The 20,289-nt window shown below is 31.9% G+C and overlaps 6 protein-coding genes across 6 annotated transcripts, besides 2 other annotated features; 2 read left to right on the plus strand and 4 right to left on the minus strand.

Moving 5' to 3' along the window:
• Window positions 1-3,767: part of a mobile genetic element that runs on past the window's edge.
• A 354-nt stretch (window positions 3,768-4,121) lies between these two features.
• TVAGG3_0757650 (protein ubiquitination) lies at window positions 4,122-7,441 on the plus strand (the record flags this gene model as incomplete). The annotated part of the gene is made up of 1 exon (XM_001321705.1): window positions 4,122-7,379. One exon carries the CDS (start codon window positions 4,122-4,124, stop codon window positions 7,377-7,379), a length of 3,258 nt encoding a protein of 1,085 aa, XP_001321740.1.
• A 1,357-nt stretch (window positions 7,442-8,798) lies between these two features.
• TVAGG3_0757660 (Mss4-like family) lies at window positions 8,799-9,413 on the plus strand (the record flags this gene model as incomplete). Its single annotated transcript, XM_001321706.2, has 1 exon — window positions 8,822-9,295. The coding sequence occupies one exon, from the start codon at window positions 8,822-8,824 to the stop codon at window positions 9,293-9,295; it is 474 nt and encodes a 157-aa protein (XP_001321741.1).
• TVAGG3_0757670 (AAA domain-containing protein) lies at window positions 9,413-10,591 on the minus strand (the record flags this gene model as incomplete). The annotated part of the gene is made up of 1 exon (XM_001321707.1): window positions 9,413-10,591. One exon carries the CDS (start codon window positions 10,589-10,591, stop codon window positions 9,413-9,415), a length of 1,179 nt encoding a protein of 392 aa, XP_001321742.1.
• A 481-nt stretch (window positions 10,592-11,072) lies between these two features.
• TVAGG3_0757680 (cyclin-dependent kinase inhibitor 2C-related family) lies at window positions 11,073-13,362 on the minus strand (the record flags this gene model as incomplete). Its single annotated transcript, XM_001321708.1, has 1 exon — window positions 11,140-13,362. One exon carries the CDS (start codon window positions 13,360-13,362, stop codon window positions 11,140-11,142), a length of 2,223 nt encoding a protein of 740 aa, XP_001321743.1.
• A 472-nt stretch (window positions 13,363-13,834) lies between these two features.
• TVAGG3_0757690 (uncharacterized protein) lies at window positions 13,835-16,122 on the minus strand (the record flags this gene model as incomplete). The annotated part of the gene is made up of 1 exon (XM_001321709.1): window positions 14,177-15,550. The coding sequence occupies one exon, from the start codon at window positions 15,548-15,550 to the stop codon at window positions 14,177-14,179; it is 1,374 nt and encodes a 457-aa protein (XP_001321744.1).
• Window positions 16,123-16,275: 153 nt separating this feature from the next.
• Window positions 16,276-17,577, minus strand: TVAGG3_0757700 (major facilitator superfamily transporter; the record flags this gene model as incomplete). The annotated part of the gene is made up of 1 exon (XM_001321710.1): window positions 16,335-17,561. One exon carries the CDS (start codon window positions 17,559-17,561, stop codon window positions 16,335-16,337), a length of 1,227 nt encoding a protein of 408 aa, XP_001321745.1.
• Window positions 17,578-18,036: 459 nt separating this feature from the next.
• Window positions 18,037-19,552: a mobile genetic element.
• The last annotated feature ends 737 nt before the right edge of the window (window positions 19,553-20,289 follow it).

The raw sequence follows: 20,289 nt of genomic DNA on the forward strand, positions 1-20,289 counted from the left end.
GCGCCTTTGTGATTCTTGGAGTTGGCTCTGGTGTTCTAATAGGGGAAGCAGTTGGTGTATTAGCTCTTTTAAGAACCTGTGATCTTTCCGCTTGATTTGAATCAGATACTGGGTTAGTTGTACTAGGATGTGATACAGGAGTTATTTTTGGTGTAGGTGTTGGTTTATTTAATGTTATACCATGACTACTCGACATTGGTGGAGGACCTGCGTGAGCAGTTGGTGTCAGAGTTGGCGTTGGAGCTACTGTAGGAGTTGGCGTTGGAGCTACTGTTGGTTCAGGAGTGGGAGTTGGTGTTGGAGCTACTGTAGGAGTAGGTGTAGGAGTTGGTGTTGGAGTCGACATTTGTTTTAACCTCTCATTATACCAATTCTCCAAATAATAAGCCTCACCCATTAAGTTACTCTGTCTTTGTTTTATAGAAAATTCACCTAACAGTAATTCATCATGAATCATTTTCTGCAGCTTTGTCGTGTTTTCTACTTCCTTTATTAGAACGCTCGATGTATTCGCCAATCCTCTATATTCCTTAATCATCTTATCTAGTTTGTTCATATTTGGTACTTCCTTTTTCTTCTCAGCGTTAATCTCATTAGATCGTTTCTCCAATTCTTCAACTACTTTGTAAAGCTTATTTATCTTGACATGTGATTCCTTTACTTCTCCAGTCCTTGGATCCTTAGGTTCCTTGTATTTAGCTAATTTCGTCTCTATATATCTTCGTTTAGCGTCATATCCAGGATCACTGGTTCGTAAAGGATGCGAAGGTGGACGAAAATAAGGTATGTAGAAATCTGGATCATCATTAATAGAAGAACGTGCTTTAAAGTTACGAACCGCGTCTGTAAAAGGGTCTCTACCACGTGCTGTATATGTTGATGTAATCAAAAAGCCTTCTCTTCTCATTGGGAAATTAATACGACCTTTTTGAACATATTCTTTCTCAAAGTATTGCCTAGCATTGTAATCAAAAGCAAGATCATTATATATATCGCGCAAAAAATCAAATGTATGCTGCTTGAACTTTTGATCGCTAATTATGGTACGAATTATCGGACGTTCATTCTCCCATTTCTTAACTCGTTCATCAATGAGTTTCCTCTCTTGTTCACTCATTTAAACCTCATAAAAATATATTATCTGCGTATAGTGCCACTAATAGCATTAATCCATGGCATGTCTGATAGTACACGTACTGACTGAACTAATGGCTTATGATTGTTCCAAATAGCTCCTCCAATGTATGCGTTATACTTATTGTTGTCAATAGTTTGTTGAGGTTGAACTATAGGTGTTTCAACAGGCTTGTCTCTACTGAAGTCACCACCAAGAGCTTTATTGAATGCTTTAAGATTCTTCGTTAATGCATTATCTTCACCTAATGTAGTTTTTGCAATTCTTTCACCAAGACTACCGATAACACCACCGACTTGACCAACTTGAGGGAAAAGTTTGTTAGCAATGTTAAATCCAGCACCTATTACAAGACCAGGATTTTTTTTCACCATACCCCATCCAGCTTTAACATAATCGCCAAAACCCATTTATTTCTTCTTAAAATAATGTCATCTTTTGTTGCTTAACTTCTTTAAAGTCCGTCTTTCCTGCAACTATATGAACTTCCATATATGAACGAGGTGTTGGTAGCTCTTTGTATTTGTTCCATAACTCTTCCCAATCTTCTGTTGCTCCTGACTGTTCAATCATTGACTGAAAGTCTCTCATAGAATAACCTTGAAAGATAACGAAGTCAGTGCATAGTCTCTTAATGTTTAAACATATATGTCTCCATGTTTGACACATGATGACAACAGTATAGTTATAATGTCTGACCTTAGTGATGAAGTTCGCTAATGGTGAACGTGGGTCATTCAATAAGTCATGACCACCATAATCGTCTAACACTAATAGAGAATTACTGGGATACTTTGTGAAAGGATATTTGTTCAACTTCTTTACAACATATATTGCAATCTTCTTATACTCAAACTTTCCATCAGGTTTCCTTAGTTGATGCTTTGTTAAGATGTGTTCCATCTCCTCTGAAATTTTTTCGAACTTACTTTGAACGAACTCAACAATAGCGTAATACTTTGCTTTCATCTTAACGTTCTTCATTAAATAAGGCATAAGTTCTTTATCATCCTTTTTCAGTACTGGTGCTTTAACTTGACTCATAAATGTCTTCGCTGTTTTATCCATTGTTCCTGATGTTGCTGAGATAACTATTGAGTCATAATATGGAGTATTAGTGAAGCGGTCTGTTATCATTATATGACGAATAACACCATATGTCTTACCTGAACCCATCTTACCGCAGTAGAAATAAACACCATTAGTACAAAATGGATAATCATCAGAAAATGGCATAATGAGTGCATTGTTTAGTTCTTTACTATTCTTACGTGCTCCATCATGAAGAATCTTATCTACTTGATTAATAACTTTCTCCATCTTTTAGTTACATATAAAATGTCTAAATATGATGGATTATACTATGAACATGTTATGAATGATGGCACGATAAGTGGTAATACAGTCTCATATAAATTACCGAGAGACTTCATTGAATATCCTGCGTCAAAAGCTCTTGAGATAAGAAAGATAAGTCTTGAGCATCCAGACTTTGAGTTTCTTGCTATTCCATTAGAAATGACAGATTCATCAAAATCAGTGAAAAAAAGGTTTGACATGAGATATTACATAAAACCCAACATGACTACACAGGAGTTGAATGAAGGTCTTATGGAAAAAATGACTGAGGCAAGTAGAGAATTTGTTGATTGTTACTATGATTCAAATGAAAATAAATTGAATGTATTAAGAAAAGGTACATCACCAATCATAACATTACCTTCATACAGTAGTATAGAAAAAAATGCCTTGAATTATAAATATGACATGTCCCTAGGAGATGTGTTGGATTTCATCACTGCGTTATTAGAAACCACTGAAACAGACACAACATCAAGAAAACCAGAGCTTGTTTGGGAAGATGACCATGGTAGAACATTCACGCAAAAAGTAATTCCATCGAAAGCAAAATTTTTAGACTTATGGGAAAAAAAATATATCTCGCGAATGCATGTATATTATAGTTTTACCATAGCAGATTTCACTGACGAAAATGATAAAGATAAAAAAACATATAAGTACTTTGATGAGCTTTTCATAACTATAGCGAATATCAGGTTTATCCTTGAGCGAAAGGGCAAACCAACATATAAATTTGTCGGTTATCAGATAAGAATAAATCCTCTCCTTGAGCCTTTAGTAACGTTGAGTAATATTGCTCATGATAACAAACAATTTATATGTAATGTGAATGAACAGCTTGTGCCACCAAAATTTTACGATATCACTGGTTATAAAGATGCACTCGTGTTTGAGTTTTATAAGCGCTTTTCATTCAAAAGAGTTGAAGAATCAACTGATGGTCAAAAAAAGGAATATTATGTAAAAGAACCATATGAAATTCCTAAAGACTCTAATATAATGGTTGAACTTATATTAGAGTCTGGTACTCAATCTCAACATAAATAGTTTACGTGACAGAATTTTTTTGACACGTAAAGTTTACATTTTAATGGAAGCGAACAACAAAGCTCCTGCTAGTGAATAAAGGTTAGTTTACATATGAACGTTTATTTTTACACATATATGCGTACATATGCGCGCCCGTATGGTGTCAGTTTTCTGTCACTTTTTTCATTGTGTCGGTGACTGTAGCTGTAGGCTACAGGCGACGCACAATGTATACTGTACTAAAAACATCAACTAAAAGATTTCCAATTCAAGAAATGATATTTCCAAATTTGTCATATACATTTCTTATGGCATCATTCAATATATTTTTGTTTAATGGTCACATTCTCTTTATTGCTAAATATCACTGATTTTTTTTTAATTTTATCAATAAGGTGCCCATCCAAATTCATACATGATCCCTATTACTCATATGTAGTAAAACAATGCTCATCCGAATGTAACAGACCCGAGAAATAATTTTCAAAATCTAAGGTTTGCTTTTTCTATACAAACTTTTTAAGTCGCTAAATTGTTATGATGCAGTATAATAATAGCATTCATTTTTCTAATAAAAAATTTATTCAAAATTCATATGGATAATTGGGGAGCAAAACCCGAGAAAAAAATTAAAAGAGGAGGAAATAAGAAAACTATTAGAGTTCGTGGCAAGAAGGCCGACTACATACTAGTCACTGAAGCTGAAATTCGAAAAGAAAATTTAAAAGACATTAAAAAATTTCTTAATGTTTACTATGCATCGATAAAAAACGACCCTGATCCAAATAAAAAACTCGTTGCTACCAAAATTAATAGAAATAACGTTCCAATTGAAATTCAACAGCAATTTATAACCGAAATCGAAGTTTGCAAGACTCTAAATCATAGTGGAGTTAATAAACCATACGATTATGCCATTGACAATAACTTAGGCGGGCTTTTCATAATTTATGAATCTCCAATCATGGATTTTCTTGAAAACTATATCACAACGTACACAACATCACCAATTACTGATTGCCATATGATCAAAATACTTATTGGTATCGCTTCTGCTGTTGCATATTTACATTCAAACGGATACGTCTGCGGAGACTTAAGGCTGGGCACTGTCTTTCTCAAATCGAAATTAGAACCAGTTATTATCAACTACAATCTCCCAGAACTCTATCCATGTCCTATTATTCCATATGAAACCAAAAAATCAGAGTATTCAGCCCCAGAACTTGAAAACAACTATGTAATAACACCAAAATCAGATGCATACTCGTTCGGTGTCATTTTATCTAAAATTTCTCAAAAATTAAATAATATCAAAGGAAAATTCTACCAAACAATGAAACAATTGTTTGAAATGTGTACAGACTTTGATCCATCAAAGCGACCATCATTTACTCTCATCGAGAAGATGCTTGTTGAAGGAGTTGAAGACATTCCTTATGTTCCAAGCCCATTTCAATCTTACATCACAGATATCATCAAAAGCAACCCGAATGGATCAATCTCACCACATACTCCTCATGAATTCAGTGCTTTTGCTGATCAAATCATGACTTCTGTTGACAAATACATTTCTCCACTGAAAGATATTCTTCCGACCAAAATTATTACTAAGGCAAGACGTAATATCCATCTCAGATGTCTTTTGATAAGTTTAATTGCGAGAAATACAGAAATGGTTTCAAATTGGATATTAACTAATTACAAACGCAATAAAATGCAAGATATCCAAGAAATTATGGATGCTGTAATGCAAACAACTATCATTTGCTATCAAAAAGTTGATATTTACGCAAAATTGACAAAAAATCTTTTCAAATTATCCCTATATTCAAATAAACTAGGATTTATACCAACATTTGTACTCCATAAGATCTATGCAACATTCGTTATGCACGATCCTTATCCAAATTACATGCCTTACGTTGCATATTTGAGTGGTCTCTACAAACGAAAGGTTTTCAACATTTTCGAGATCATCCAGATGATCGAAGATTTATTTGAAGGTGCTCCGACTCCGATTTTTGCGATTCCTCTCTACATTTGGTTCCATAAAGATATCGACCGAAATTCTCCGGGAACTTCACAAAAAATGAATGATTTAATCACCAAATCCGATGTCAGACAGGTGTTTAAATCATTCATTTCCGGTGAAAGTGAAGTTTCCAAGCTTTCCACGATAATTATGGCGGATGACATGACACAATTCAAGAACTACATATTGGATCACCCAGAAGAGTTCTCATCCGTCATCAATCCAACTGTTTTCGAGGTCTGCCCCTATGCACAAGACAACATTACCGTTCCAGAATATGTTTTGTTGTATAATGCGCAGAAAATTTACACTTTTCTGAGGAATACGACAAAAGTATATGACGGCGATGACACAAAGATGATGCAGATGGCTATCATTGGTAACCATACGCTTTATCTCGAACAACATGAGTTAAATACGAGATCCGAAAACGTTGTTGAAGCTTCAGTTCAATTTCACAATTACGCAGCATTGATTCAAGGTTACAACAGAGGAATCAAGCTTCGTAACGCTGAAAACCTCTTCTCCGCTGTGCAATTTACAAATTTAATTGCATTGTTGTTCATTTTATCAGCAAATTCAGTTCCTCCTGCCAAGAAACATATTTCTTCCCAAGAAAAAGAAGAAACAAAACCAAAATCAACCGAAAATCCAAATCCAAATCCTTCTCAAAATTCCGAGCCTCAAAAAGTTTCTTCTCAAAATTCTGGACCCTCTCAAAATTCAGTTCCTTCTCAAAATTCAGGACCTTCTCAAATTTCTGAACCACCAAAAACGACGAGACCAACTCCACAAAGTCCTCAGAGACCAAATGCACAGAGGCCAAATCCACCAAACACGCAACCTTCTTCTCCACAACAAAATTCTCAAATTCCGAAAACAAATGAAAATCAACCACAAAAAGTGACACAAAATTCTACGGAAAAAACTTCAGAAGAGAAGAAGAAAGAGGAAGAAGAGATCAACATGAGGATTATCACCATCAACAAAGAAGCTGCCAGACAAGCAACAGAGATCAGAGATCATTTTGGAGAAACAATTTTCCAAGCCGCAGTGAAAACAGGAGATTTCTTGTTTTTGAGACTTTTGCTTTCAATTCCAAATGTTAAACCATTTGCAACTGATTCATGGGGACAGAATGCAATTCACTGGGCATGTCGTCTTGGCTGCGATTCCCCTAACCTCTGGGAAGAAAGCGCTGTAAGATATCCTTGGTGGTTTGGTTCCGATGAATCATTGATAACTGGCGAAAATTTGGTAAATTTGGTTGATTTGTTCAGGAAATATCAGAATCCTGGATCATTCGCAGCTAAACTACTTTCCACACAAGAGAACATCGAACCATACAGTTCATTCAAAGAAAACGAAAGAATGTTGAATGAATTGGCAATTGCAAGTTCAAATCTTGAAATTTGGAAAGCATCAAAACTCACTTTTGAACGAAGATTTGGTTCTCCTCATTGTCTTAAACTCCTTTTAAAGTTCTCAACAAAACACATAAATGATGTTGATGAACAAGGAATGACTGCTTTACATTATGCAGCAATGAATGGAGGAGCAACAGTTGTTAAGATGCTGACAAATGTTTTCGGCGTTGACGTGAATGTTCAAGACAGAAAAGGAAGAACACCACTCCACATTGCAGCAAGAAACAACGACGCTTTGTGTTACGCAATTATTTTGTCTTGCGGAAAAGTAAGACCTGAAATCGTTGACAACAAAAACAGAACAGCGTATGAAGTTGCTGTGAGAAAGAACTCACAAGATGTACTTGATGTCGCTGAGAAAATGGCGGAAAAGCAATGTAGAATTGCTTAGAATTTTTTTTATTAATTATTTTTTTTTAAATAAATTACCATGTATATTAGTTTGATCTATCAAAAATAATCAATAAATTTTTAAAGTTGAAATAGGATGATACCAGCTATTTTATCAAAATATCCTATAATATTGATATTTGGAATGTTTTGAAACATCAAATGTGCCTTCACTCCGAGGTGTTACCCCCTACATTTACTTTCGGTGAAAATTCGGTGATAACTTGGTACATTTATTGAGCTCGCATAGACATTTAGAGAATAATTGATATTGATGATGTATTGTACAGGACATGATGTATAAATTTATTAAGATTATTTAATTAAACATTGTCGTCTACTTTTGATATATTGGATATTTCTAACATGCTTATAGATTTTTGGTTTTCTAGTCAGAGTTCCTCATGCAAATGGATTTTACATTAGAAATATGATTGCATTTCAATTTTTGATTTTCATTCATCTCATATCTCGACTTTGGCCCTGGGGTTTCCATATTATATATTCTTATTAGTAGAAGGACCCTCAACTTATGATATGTAATATAAAATTTCGAATAATTATGCTTAAATCAAATAAAAGTAAATGACGAATGTATATATTATCGAGGAAGCAAAAATTATGAGTTCAGTTGAATGACAAAATGCTTATTTTCAAAGTCAAAAATTGTCAGGAGAAATAAGAAAGAAAATATACACTTTGAAATAAAAGGATTGCTATGTGAATATATAGTCATGGTAAATAAAGCATATAATAATACGTATAATGAAGTTTTAACGGGTCTTGATTTGAATTGGATTTTTTAAAGTCAATAGTAGGTATTTTAAATGAAGAATGTTTGGAAAATAATTTGATTCTTTCGATAGATATTTTGATCAGGCAAATACACAAAACAATCATCACTCAAGGGATCATTTGAGAAAAATAACGATAAAAAATTGACGTTATTAGTTGACAAGATTTTTGAAATGAAAGTAGAATGAATTAAAGCATCTCTGAGTCCGTATTCAGAAAAATATAACGTTTTTAATATTATTTTTGGTTAAATCGATTTTCTACCAAAAATGAATTCGATATTTTTAGTATGCTGAGAAGTTTAAAGAAAAATCTAATAGGCCTTAGCAGATTTAAATACAACTTTGTATAAATCTTAGCTCCTTATTGTTACACGGCAGGTAGCAATTTAAATTTATTGAATTTTAGAAAAAATCGGACCGTTTTTTTGGTAATGTAGTATGCGTAATGAATATTCATCACAACCACATTTCAGTATTCAAATTTATCTATGGCATATTATTCGGCCGAATTTGAATAATTTTTTTATGGAATGATAAAGGGAAATTATCGTTAAAAAATGATAGTATTTAAACACACAGTATGAATTTATCTGATTCGATGATTTTCGTAAATGACTTCACAATTGCGGCTCTCGGCGGTTTCTAAATGACAGCCGTCCGCTATAAAGATATCTTTACAGGACATGTCTTTCTAGACGAACACTATCCATTCCAGGAGGACGCCGAAAAGGGTGTATATGTTGTTCGCGGTAAATTTAAAGCTATATTCCATGAAGATCTTCCCCCAGATAATCCAAATAGTGTAGAGGTTGCAATTAATCTCGTTCGCGATTTCAAACTTGTAGAACTTAACTGGACAAAAGATAAACTTATATTGTGGGCTAAGGACTACGTACAGATGATTAAACAACAACATCAGATGAATACAATCGAACAGAGTAATCCTTTCGTCTTATCATTTGCCCATCTTGTTCGCTGGGTCTCTGCTAAGTTCAGAGATTTCCACTTCTATAAGCCACCGGGTGAGCAAACTCAGACTGTTATCTTCTGCTCATTCTTAGAAGATCAGATCACACCTGTCTTCTGGTATCCAAAGTGGTCTGTTGAACGTGAAGAGTAAATACATTTTCAAAACAGTTTCATTAACATAATTTCGGTTTTTCTTATCCCGATAAATTTCACGAGAAAAAAAAATATTTTCTTTTGACTTGAATAAACAAACATATTTACAATGAGTTTAATATTGATCTTGCTGTATCTGATGCAGCAAATCATTTTTCTCATTTTCGATAAATGCTTCAACAGACTTCACATCTGGCCTTTTCATTTCATTTGTCTGGGCCGCGTTCTTCCTTGAAGCAATCTTCTTCAATGGAACAGGAGCTGCCTTCGGTTTAACTTTTGGAGTGATGACAACAGCTCTTGCAGACGATGCTTGGCCTTCTCCGACATCATCGGTGTTCCAGAGAAGTTCATATGACTCTTTCAGTGAGTTCATCGTACGAGCTGAGATCTGATTTAATTTCGCAATATCTCTAACGAGTTGGGACTGTTGTTTCTTCATTCTTGAGACCTCTTCTTGCTGTGCAGTAAGCCTTTCTTCAAGTTGCCTTGATTCCATTTGAAGATTTTCGTTTCTGGAGTGTTCTGATGTTAATTCTGCTTGGAGTTGGGCAATTTCAGACTCTACTTTGTCTGCAGAGTCATTAAACCTTTTGAGAAGTTGGTCTATTGGTAATTGCTCTGCATTTTCATATATATCATGTAATAATTTCTCCATGTAAGGTTTATATCGATCAAGAGCTGTTCTTTCGCAATGAGAAAGAGCATCACGAGTTGCTTGTCTGAAACTTTCGATCTTATCAAGGATTTGCTTATTCAGTTTCGAAAGTTCTTCCATAACTGGTAAAATTGAAGGAGTATTTGAACGTAGAATATTAGGTCTTGTAGGAACAAGTGTACGAGCAAGTTCATCTCTAAGATCTGCAAGCTCTTTTTGGAGCCGATCTTTTGTTGATACGCTATCAATAATTAATTGATTATATTCTTTTTGCATTTCTTGATATTGCGTCTGTAATTCTTTCTTTCGTTCTCTGAGTTGCTCATTTTTAGCTTTGAGGTTTTTAATTTCTTCGTTAATTTGATCTTGTGATAAATTTTGAACGGGTGGAGGTATAAAATGGCCTTGTCTTGATGGCGAACTTCTTACTTTTTGCTCATTTTTAGGTATTTGTTGCTTTTGAAGTTCGGCTTCCTTTTCTTTAAGTAAATTTATTGATGGACGTTGCTGTGATTCTGTAGATTCTGCAGAAAAAATTCTGCGACCAAGTGCAAGAAGGTCATCTTTGTTGGATGCATCTGTTAAATACTCAGAATACTTCTCAAGAAGTGCAGAAAAAGTGGAATCTTGAAACATTGTAATTTTTTATCAGGTTCAAAATTGAAAAACGTACATTGTATTATTTCAAATACCAATTATTTTATTCTCGTGGTCATTAATACAACACAACTGCTTTATATCAGAAACATTATCAATTAATTAACGGCAATACATATCAATTAATTCGATTATTTGAAATCAGCTCAATATATTAAGTAGCTAGCTAATATTTTTTGTCACTTGAGTACTATTTGTTAAAGAAACATAGTTAAAAGCAGTTCTAACATCTATTATCTGTTTTTTTTTTGTATTCAGTAAACCCATTTTCCTACGTAAAGTCTCCCTATCGTTTTTCTGCCTCAATATTGAGTGAATTTCTATCAAAAATTTGAATAAGAGACTTTACAAAAGAAAAGGAGTTTATTTGTCTTAATATCAATGTTGATATTAGAGTTAATAACAGTTTGTATGTTGTCAAATGATTTTAAAAATTGTATTTAAGTAGTTTTATTATAAAATGTCGCTTTTATTATTAATTAAATAATTATTTTGCTAAAATATAACCTATTTCAAAGGAATCATTTTTAATTCAATTCTAGCGCATGATCTTGACAGTTATTCCGACCATTGCCATTTATTCTGGAATATGCTCCATGTGAAATTAATGTTTTAACTAATGCATGATGTTTCAACATTTTGCAATATTGAAGAGGAGTTTTACCATTATTATCTCTTGCATTTACATCTGCACCATATGAAATAGCTAATTTTGCCATTGAATCATCATCATCATATAATACTGCATGATGGAGAACTGTTCGTCCTTTAGGATCCTTCGAGTTTATATCTTCACCATATTTTAAAAGTAAACTTACAAAATCTTTAAAACCACGCATTGAAGCATAGAGGAGAGGAGACATTCCACTCTTCGAATATGTCCTAACATTTACCCCTTTTTTAATAAAAAATTCTCCTGTTTCTACACTATCGCATTTAGCAGCTTCATGAAGAACAGTCTCTTCATATATATTTTTTGCATTGATGTCTGCCCCATATTTAATAAGGAGTTCGACCATTTCTATACTATGTCGTCTTGCTGAAAAATGAATAGCAGAATACCCTTCTTGAGTTTTTGAATTGATATCCGCACCAGATTTAATAAGGAGCTCTGCTGTTTCTGTACTACTATTATTTGCGGCATAACAAATAGCATTTCTTCCATATTCTTCTTTTGCATTGATATCTACTCCTGACTTGATAAGGAGTTCTGCTGTATCTTTACTATTATATTCTGCAGCAATATGAAGAGCTGTTTCTTTATTTTTATTTGTAACATTGATATCTGCACCAAATTTAATAAGAATTTCTGCAGTTTCTTTACTATTATGCTCTGCGGCAACATGCAGAGCAGTGAAACCATATTTATCTTTTGCATTGATTTCTGCGCCAGATTTAATAAGGATCTCTGCACTTTCTATACTATTATGTTCTGCAGCTACATGAAGAGCAGTGATACCATCTTTATACATCGTATTGATATCGGTATAATGTTTAATAAGAAATTCTAATACTTCTTGATTATTGTATTTTGCAGCAATATGAATTAAAGATTTTTCGTCATTGCTTTTTGAATTTATATCAGCCCCAATCGATATAAGTATGTATGCGATCTTATTCATTCTTCTTTCTAATGCAAAATATAGAATAGACTTTCCATTTCCATCTTTTGCATTGATATCAGCACCTTCAGAAATAAGAAATTCCGATGATTCTTCGAAGTAATTATTTAATGCATAATGGAGAGGAGTTAACAAATTGTTGTCTTTCGCATTGATTTTTCCCATGAAAAAGTCTCGTTTCGATGATAAAAACTCTAGGATATCAATGCAATTTGATTGAGCAGCAAAATGAAGAAGATTTCGGCCATCTCGATATTGCTTATTGTAATCGATTTCATTGTCTTTGGATTTCAAAATATCAATTGACTGAGGAATAGAAGCACACCATGGGATAATCGAATTGACATCTTTGTTAGCTAGAATTTGAATAAATTTCAAATTTTGTGAAACAATTACATTTGTAAAATCAAACGTGCTAAGATCAATTGACTCGTACCGTATAAGGTCTTCAATGAAGTCATTGTTATGTGATTCAATTGCATATTCAAGGCAAACATTGTCTGGATCTTTGTGTTTCAGACATTCTTTAATGATGTCAGTGTTATTTCCGATGAATGAATATTGAGGTGTATTTTGAGTTATTTCATGTTTAAAATTACTGAGAAGATAAAAGAATATATTTGAAGAACCATAAAATGCACTCAAATCCAAAATTCTACTGATTCCAAAGTGTGGAGTTAAAAATAATTTATTTATATCATTCAAATCATGAGATATTGAATAATATATAATTTTTTCGAGTTGATCGAACATAGTATAATAATGTAATGATTCTTCTAATGGAAATAGAGTGCAACAACAAATAATTTTAGTAGCATTATCATCAAGTATTAATTTATCAGAGTTCCATATATCAGGAAAAAGAAGGTCAATTAATGATTTCTCGATTGAATGCATCATGCAAAATTGGTTGAAAATTTTGATGTATAGATTGATAGATCGATAGTTGTATTTGATTGCATGAATTATGCTAACAATGATCTGACTAAATGGTACTTTGAAATTTTTAACTAAAACTGTGTTGATCATTTCAAGAATTTCTTCAAGAGAATCGCTTGGACTTATGTGGTAAAGCTTGTAATATGCTTTCATGAATTCTTCATTCTGTCCAATGACATTATCACTCATTTGAGATGAAAACACTAAAAAAATTATTGAAAACATTAACCAAAAAGTTGAAAATTGAAGGAAAACAATAGAAATACAATTGTTTTTCTAGATTAATTTATCTTGAACATGTATCACAATTGCAGAGAGTGAATTGAGATAATTTAATGAGCTATTTAATGGACAAATAGACTTTCATAATGAAAAAATGACAAAAATAAGAAATAACAGTTTGTAAAGATAATTATCTTGTGCACAAATGAAAGCTATACAAGTTTCTATTGGAAAAAAAGTTGTAATTATGAAAACGATAAATCCCCAGAATTTCCATTTAAATTTTAAGTGTACTCTATATCTATATCTTTTATGGGGAGTAAAGCAGTCAGAAGAGGATAGTTATTCTAAGTTTAATGAATAATTACAACAATGAAAAGAGAATGATGGTAAAGAAAAATTGAATGGAGCAAAACGGTTTTTAATTTGGCTCATAATATGAAAGTCATGAGTCAGATTGTGAGTGGAGCAAAATTTTTCTTGCAAATTTTGTAACGCTTACTATTTGATCTCATAACTTCTTAATTATGCAAAAAATGATAATATAAAAGAAAAGACAGAGTACCATATTTTGCATGGAACAGAAAACAAAATAAAAGATTGACAAGGCAAAACACCTCTCCATCATGCAATGTTTAATGATAGTAAAGAAACAGGATAGATCCTTATATCGCATTGAGCAGATATATCTATAAAAGATAATATAAATTTCTCAAGAATTATTTAATAATTTTTGATAAACAAAACAAATATATTTACTATAGAGCGCAACTATGACTAATTATCTGATCTCTCCGTTAGAGAGCTGACGTTCGAAAATTTGGTAATCTGAATTCGAGAAAATCAGTTTCCAATGATTTCCATCATCATTTTCATGCCTCATCTGATCACTTCTAAACGTTTTAAGCTCGAGAGAGTGAGTAACAAAAGGCAAAACATTGGAATCAGGTTTTTCAATGAGTTGGCTAATTTCCTTTGAGTATTTCTTCCAGTTGTAGCCACAGATATACATGTACATATCATTCATACGAAGAACTCTGTATCCACAGTAAATTAAAAGTAAATTTACGTCATCTTGCGGAATTAGAAACACAGAGTCAGAAGAAATGTTTGATTTAACAAAATTAACAACTTCTTCAACAGCATTGTTGTAAATTTGGTTTTTTGCTCTCATACTCTTTCGAATTCCAAGAATTGAGGATGTAACCATTGACAAATAGAATAAAATGGCAATGGCAAGGATAATACCTTTAGTCTCCTCGTTCTTGACCTTTTTGACCATTCTGTTCAACATTTTTGTGACAAATATCGAAGAAATTAAAGCCCAAGTTGGCATAAAGTACAAAGTTGTATGAACAGGATGGTCTGAGAACTTCATGAAGTTTCCAATCAACCATGTGATAGTAGAAGCGGCCAAAATCAATTTTTCAAAGAAATTCGCTGGAATCCAAACAAAAAATGCGGCGAAAAGGGCAAAAAGACCAACATTAAGACCCCACATGGCAATGAATGGATAAAAGTAACCTTCATTGATGAAATTTTCCCATAATTTTTCGAATTTCATTAATTTTTCATCATTTTCTCTTGGAATTAAGTTCATTAAAGGAATTAGAGCAATAGAAAAGAACGAAATGACAAAGAATATGATGGATCTGATATTATCAATCCGAATTCTCGATTTCGGGATAAGATTTGAAATAATATAAAAAATTGAGAATAAAAATACTGAAATGAAGGCAGGAAACTGCAAAGGTAGCAATAATCCAAGTAGTATACCCAAAGTTATCAATATCTTCTCATGAAACATCAAATTAAAAAGTAATATTAATATTGTTGCAGAAATCGGAATAACAAACTGCGAAGCTCTGTATTCCATGAGGTAGTGCATAACAGGATGGAACCACGCGCTATGCCCGTTATGCGCCATGTAGAAAACGTAATCAGCGTAGTAAACAGACCTCGAATTAAACCAAAACCAAGTAACCCAGCCATTCCCACTGACATTGAAGAAAAGGAAGGTGGAAAGTAGGGAGAGGAAGGTTGACTTGAGTAGTAGATTCGATAGAGTGTAGACAGAAAACATGGCTTCAGTAATTACGATGATTGATGGAATTATTAAGGAATTTTTAAGTGAAAATCCACCTAATAAGAGCATGGATGAGTGGAATGATGATAGATAACTGTTTCTTTGATGGCTGCTGGCGTAAATAGGGTTTTGCAAGTTAATTAAATTTGGTCTTTTCTTATTTATGCCGTAAACAAATGAATTTATGAGAGATATTTCAATTTGAAGTCCTCTTACTACAAACTGTGTGTTAGTATTCGTATAATTTTGCTGCTTTTATGCAAAACAGCAATGAAAACGTACATTACAAAGATAATTCTTGCCTGGATAGTAGGAAATATAAACAATGAATGTAGAAGTGCATAAAAACGCTATAAAAATAGCAATTGTCGTGTAACTAATCTGATAAATTTGTTTAATAATTGAAATTTTTCGTCTGTTCATTAAAATAAATGAAATAGCACCTATAATAGCCAAATGAATGATCAAATGTAGAAGATTTATGCCTAAAACTATCGAGAAAATGAAAAATATAAATGAAGAAAGTAAAAAACCAAGAGGACCGGCTAAAATAGTGCTTAAAGTCAGTCCATAATGGTCATGAAGTAAAAATGATGCAACTTCAAATCCGAACCACATTTGTGTTGGAACACAAATGCTCGAAATCATTGCATCAAATTTATGAACATAACAATATCTAAGAATATAACTTAAAACGAACACTTAGTACTCATAATTACAATATTCATACAGATTATTATCTCTTGGATCAAATAATTTTTCAATTCTAATTTTCGATACATTAAATAGGTTAATTTCTATTAAAATGCAACATTTATTACAATAGTATAACATACACAACATAAAAAAACGCCTAGTTCATATCCAATTCAACATCTGATTCAGAATCTTCTTGAATCCAAACTAATTCGATTTTCTTTTCAACTTTTGGATCATATAAGTAGCTGAAACCGAACACAGCAGCTAATAAACAAAAAGCTGCAAAGAAATAACAAGCATATCCAAGTCCCATTTTCTCTTTCGTCAAAGGGAACAGGAAACTAACAAAATAAGATCCCAGTTGGTTTGCGCTTGCAACACTTGATGCTGCAAATATTCTATCCTGTATTGCGAACATTTCTGGTGCAATGAACCAAGGTAAAGGACCTAAAGCAATACCAAAGAAGAAGAGATACATTGCAACATATAAAATAGGCAACCAACCTGTCATTGCATATTTTAATGTTGAAGAATAGAGATAAAGGATGATACCGCACCCAAGAGAAGAACCACAGAAGAGAGCCATTCTTCCAAGTCTATCAATGATGAATCCGCAAATGATAACACCAACTAACTGAATAAACATTGTTAAAACATTGGCGTTTTCTGGCTTAAAATTAATTCCTGCGTTTTCTAAGTCATCTGATAAGTTTGTTAATATAGCACTGATGCCACTGAATTGTTGAAGAATCATAACTGTAATACAAATGACAAGATTGGATACATTGGTATCTGTCCAAAATGATTCTTGTTTTTCGCTTCTTCTTGTTGATGTTTCTGGTATTAACCAGATTAAACCGGCTGCAATTATTGAAACTCCTGCAGTAATAAAACAAAGAATTTGCCATTTGCAAAACATGCCTAAGAATTCCATCAATACAATTCCTATGACAATACCAACTTGATGAAGATTACCAAAGAATCCTGTGTAGTTCAGAGAAGCGACATCAATGAGTAAAGTTGGGCATATGACACTGAATCCGCCATTCTCTACACCAACAATGCCTCTAAGAAGTATTGCAAGCCAAAATTGATTCTCTTTTACGAAAATAAACAATAAATATGTAATAACGGCTGCAATGCAAAAGATTGAATAACATAAACGTCTTCCTATATATCTACATAGTAAAACTGGTAGGAATGGACTGAATATACCTACAATTGTCGTAATATTTGAAAACAAATTCAATGATTTTTCTGAAACTTTCCAATTTGCTTGAAAATATTCGGAAATTGGTGTTGAAAAACCCATTGATATACCGAGGAGTGTTGAACCAAGTAAAACAATCAAGCCATGATAGATTTCCTTGGCGGCAACCATAATTTAATGGTAAATGAGTATTTGTGAAGTACTCAAATCTTGAAATATTATTTTTGAATATTTCATTAGAACATACTAAATATTGCTTTACACTTTTTATTAAATTGTTTTAATTTGAGTATTCCATTCAAATTTTGTCAGAAAGGCGCCTTTTCATTCAAACTTTTCGATTTGAATATGATTCAATTTTATTACGCATGATAATAATATTACACATATAATTCTTATTTTAAATTCAAAGTTTTGGACGATCGTTAGCAATTTCTCTCTGAAAATTCGGTAGAATAAAAAAAGTGATACCAAAAATTAAAAATATCAAAATATACGAGTTGTGATTGCATATAGCACATATTCAAAAGAATTCTGCGATCTATTTCAAGATGAAAAATTCAAATTTTTCATTTGACAACAATGCATTTATTCTTTGAAATATGCATATAGACTATGTACCTATTATACTTTTGGTAGTTATCTCAAAGGTACATTCACTATTTTTGACAAAATTTTAAATTTTCATGGGGTTGTAAATCTTATAATAACTAGATGAATAAGGAATGAATCCCAGTATAATGTGCATCATTATATTAAACACTATATGTAAGGCTAATGATTCTATTAACACTTATGAAGATCTATAGTATTTGAGCAGATAAATTTGATAATTTCCAAAACTCTTATATTTCAAAATTAAAGTGTGCGAATGCATTTAAATGAGAGCAAAAAGAGATTGATGCTGTTAAAACTAGGTGTTAATTTGCAATTATTTCGCATCACAAGAACTACCCAGTAAATTCGGCTATCTTTCTTTGCAATTATTCTCCATTATACATATAATATAATGGTTAGGGTTTGAAGAAAAGTTACTAGAGAATTATTGACTTTTGAAATAATGCAGAATTTTACTTGAAGAAATCATTAATTTATGAGTTCCAAATTGCTAAGCATGACGAAGGATCATTAAATTTGCTACAATTAAATACACTTATTGCAGAATTAAGATTTTTGAAATTAAAAGTTTGAAATATTGCCTTTTTGAATAAAAATTTAAATTTTATTATATAATCATGATAATATCTTATAGAAATTAAAAGAAAATATTTTAAACCATTCAAATATTTTGAATGTCTTATCAATTTAAAATATTAAAAGATAGCTTGATTTTATCATCATTAGTTGTTATCAAAGTTTTCTTCTTTTGATGAACAACAGTAAATGATTTGTTAATTACTTGTCTTCCTTTTTCGCAGCAAAATCGAAAGTTATGATGATAATCTTGCTGTCAATTTTGAAACTCTCTGATTTACAAGTAAGCATTCCTTTGGAAAAGCAGTCCTATTCTGTTTTCAAGATATTTTAAAGCCTCCATTTCATACAATGCGCAGATCTATTCGAAATTGCAAGAACTCTCAAGAAAAATGCAGCAGCAAAGAAGATTCCATAGTTTCTAGCATCAAAAATTTACAACCTTAATACAACAGTTAAAGAGAAGCTCGAAAAGAAAATATTTAACCATAAAGCTGGAAACCATTCGATATCTACTATTGGATCTAATAAAAAGTTAATTATAACATATTTAACATGCTATTTGTTGACTTTGTTCCATTATATTACCATATATATCTTTTTGAAATCTAAAACATTTTTACGATTTTAACCATGTGTTGTTGAAACCATATATCAATCTTAGCTAAAGTATAGTTTATGAGTTTGTCACCATCTAACGTATGAATTTTCAAAAATGTCAAATATGTTCATTTTTTCTGTAGATTCAGCCATAATTTCACGTTGTTATACTATTCAACTATTATTTAATATTTTTATTGATTTAAATATATGATGAGATGCTTAGTTCTCCTGGAAATCGATTTTTAATCGCAATTTTAACTTTCCAAAAAAATTCAAAAATAAAAATTCCTCTCAATTTTCTAAGTTTTATAACTCGCCAAATCTCTAGCCAAATTTTTTTTGGCCCGTATAAATATTGTTAGGCATAGGGTTGTTAGATTCCCGACGATAGGTGTCTTGGAAGATTTGCCTGGTGTCATCATAGTGTCTTTAAATCAAAAATTTTATTTTGGAGTTAGTTTTATTGATTTTTCAATAAAAAACATTTCTAAAACAAGAAAATAAAACGATAAAATATTTATATTTTATATAAGGATCTTATATATTTAAAATAAATATCATTTTATTTTTTTCATTGGTGTCTGTCAAACCATAATACACTATTCAAAAATTCAATGTGTCTTGCGGTTTCAAAAGACACCTTCAAATTGAACGATAGCACAGACACTATTGAATTTTACCCATTGTATTTAGTTTTTACCCTTTTTATTTTTAAGAATTAATGACTGAAACAGCCGTTTTGCTATGACCTCAATCACTTTTATTTATTATTTTAAATATTATTTAATTTTATTATTTGAATAGGCCAACTTATATTTGAGAAGCTCAATTTGAGACCACTTAATACATTGAAATATCATAAATATTGAAATATTAAAAAGTGTATTTCAAAATATTGAAATTATAAAAATTTATAATACTGAAATTGAGACAAATTAATAAATTCAATGTGTTTTTTTTTGAAATAACTCTCAAATATTATTTTTTTGTTTATTTAATGATGAATAAATATGATTGCTTTAGTCAATCATAAAAACTAATTTAAGTTTAAAATAATGAAAGGATAATTTGATCGTTTTTTAAAATACAATTATTTTTGATG

The sequence above is a fragment of the Trichomonas vaginalis genome, chromosome III (genome assembly GCF_026262505.1).
Source record: "Trichomonas vaginalis G3 chromosome III, whole genome shotgun sequence".
Taxonomy (NCBI): domain Eukaryota; phylum Parabasalia; order Trichomonadida; family Trichomonadidae; genus Trichomonas; species Trichomonas vaginalis.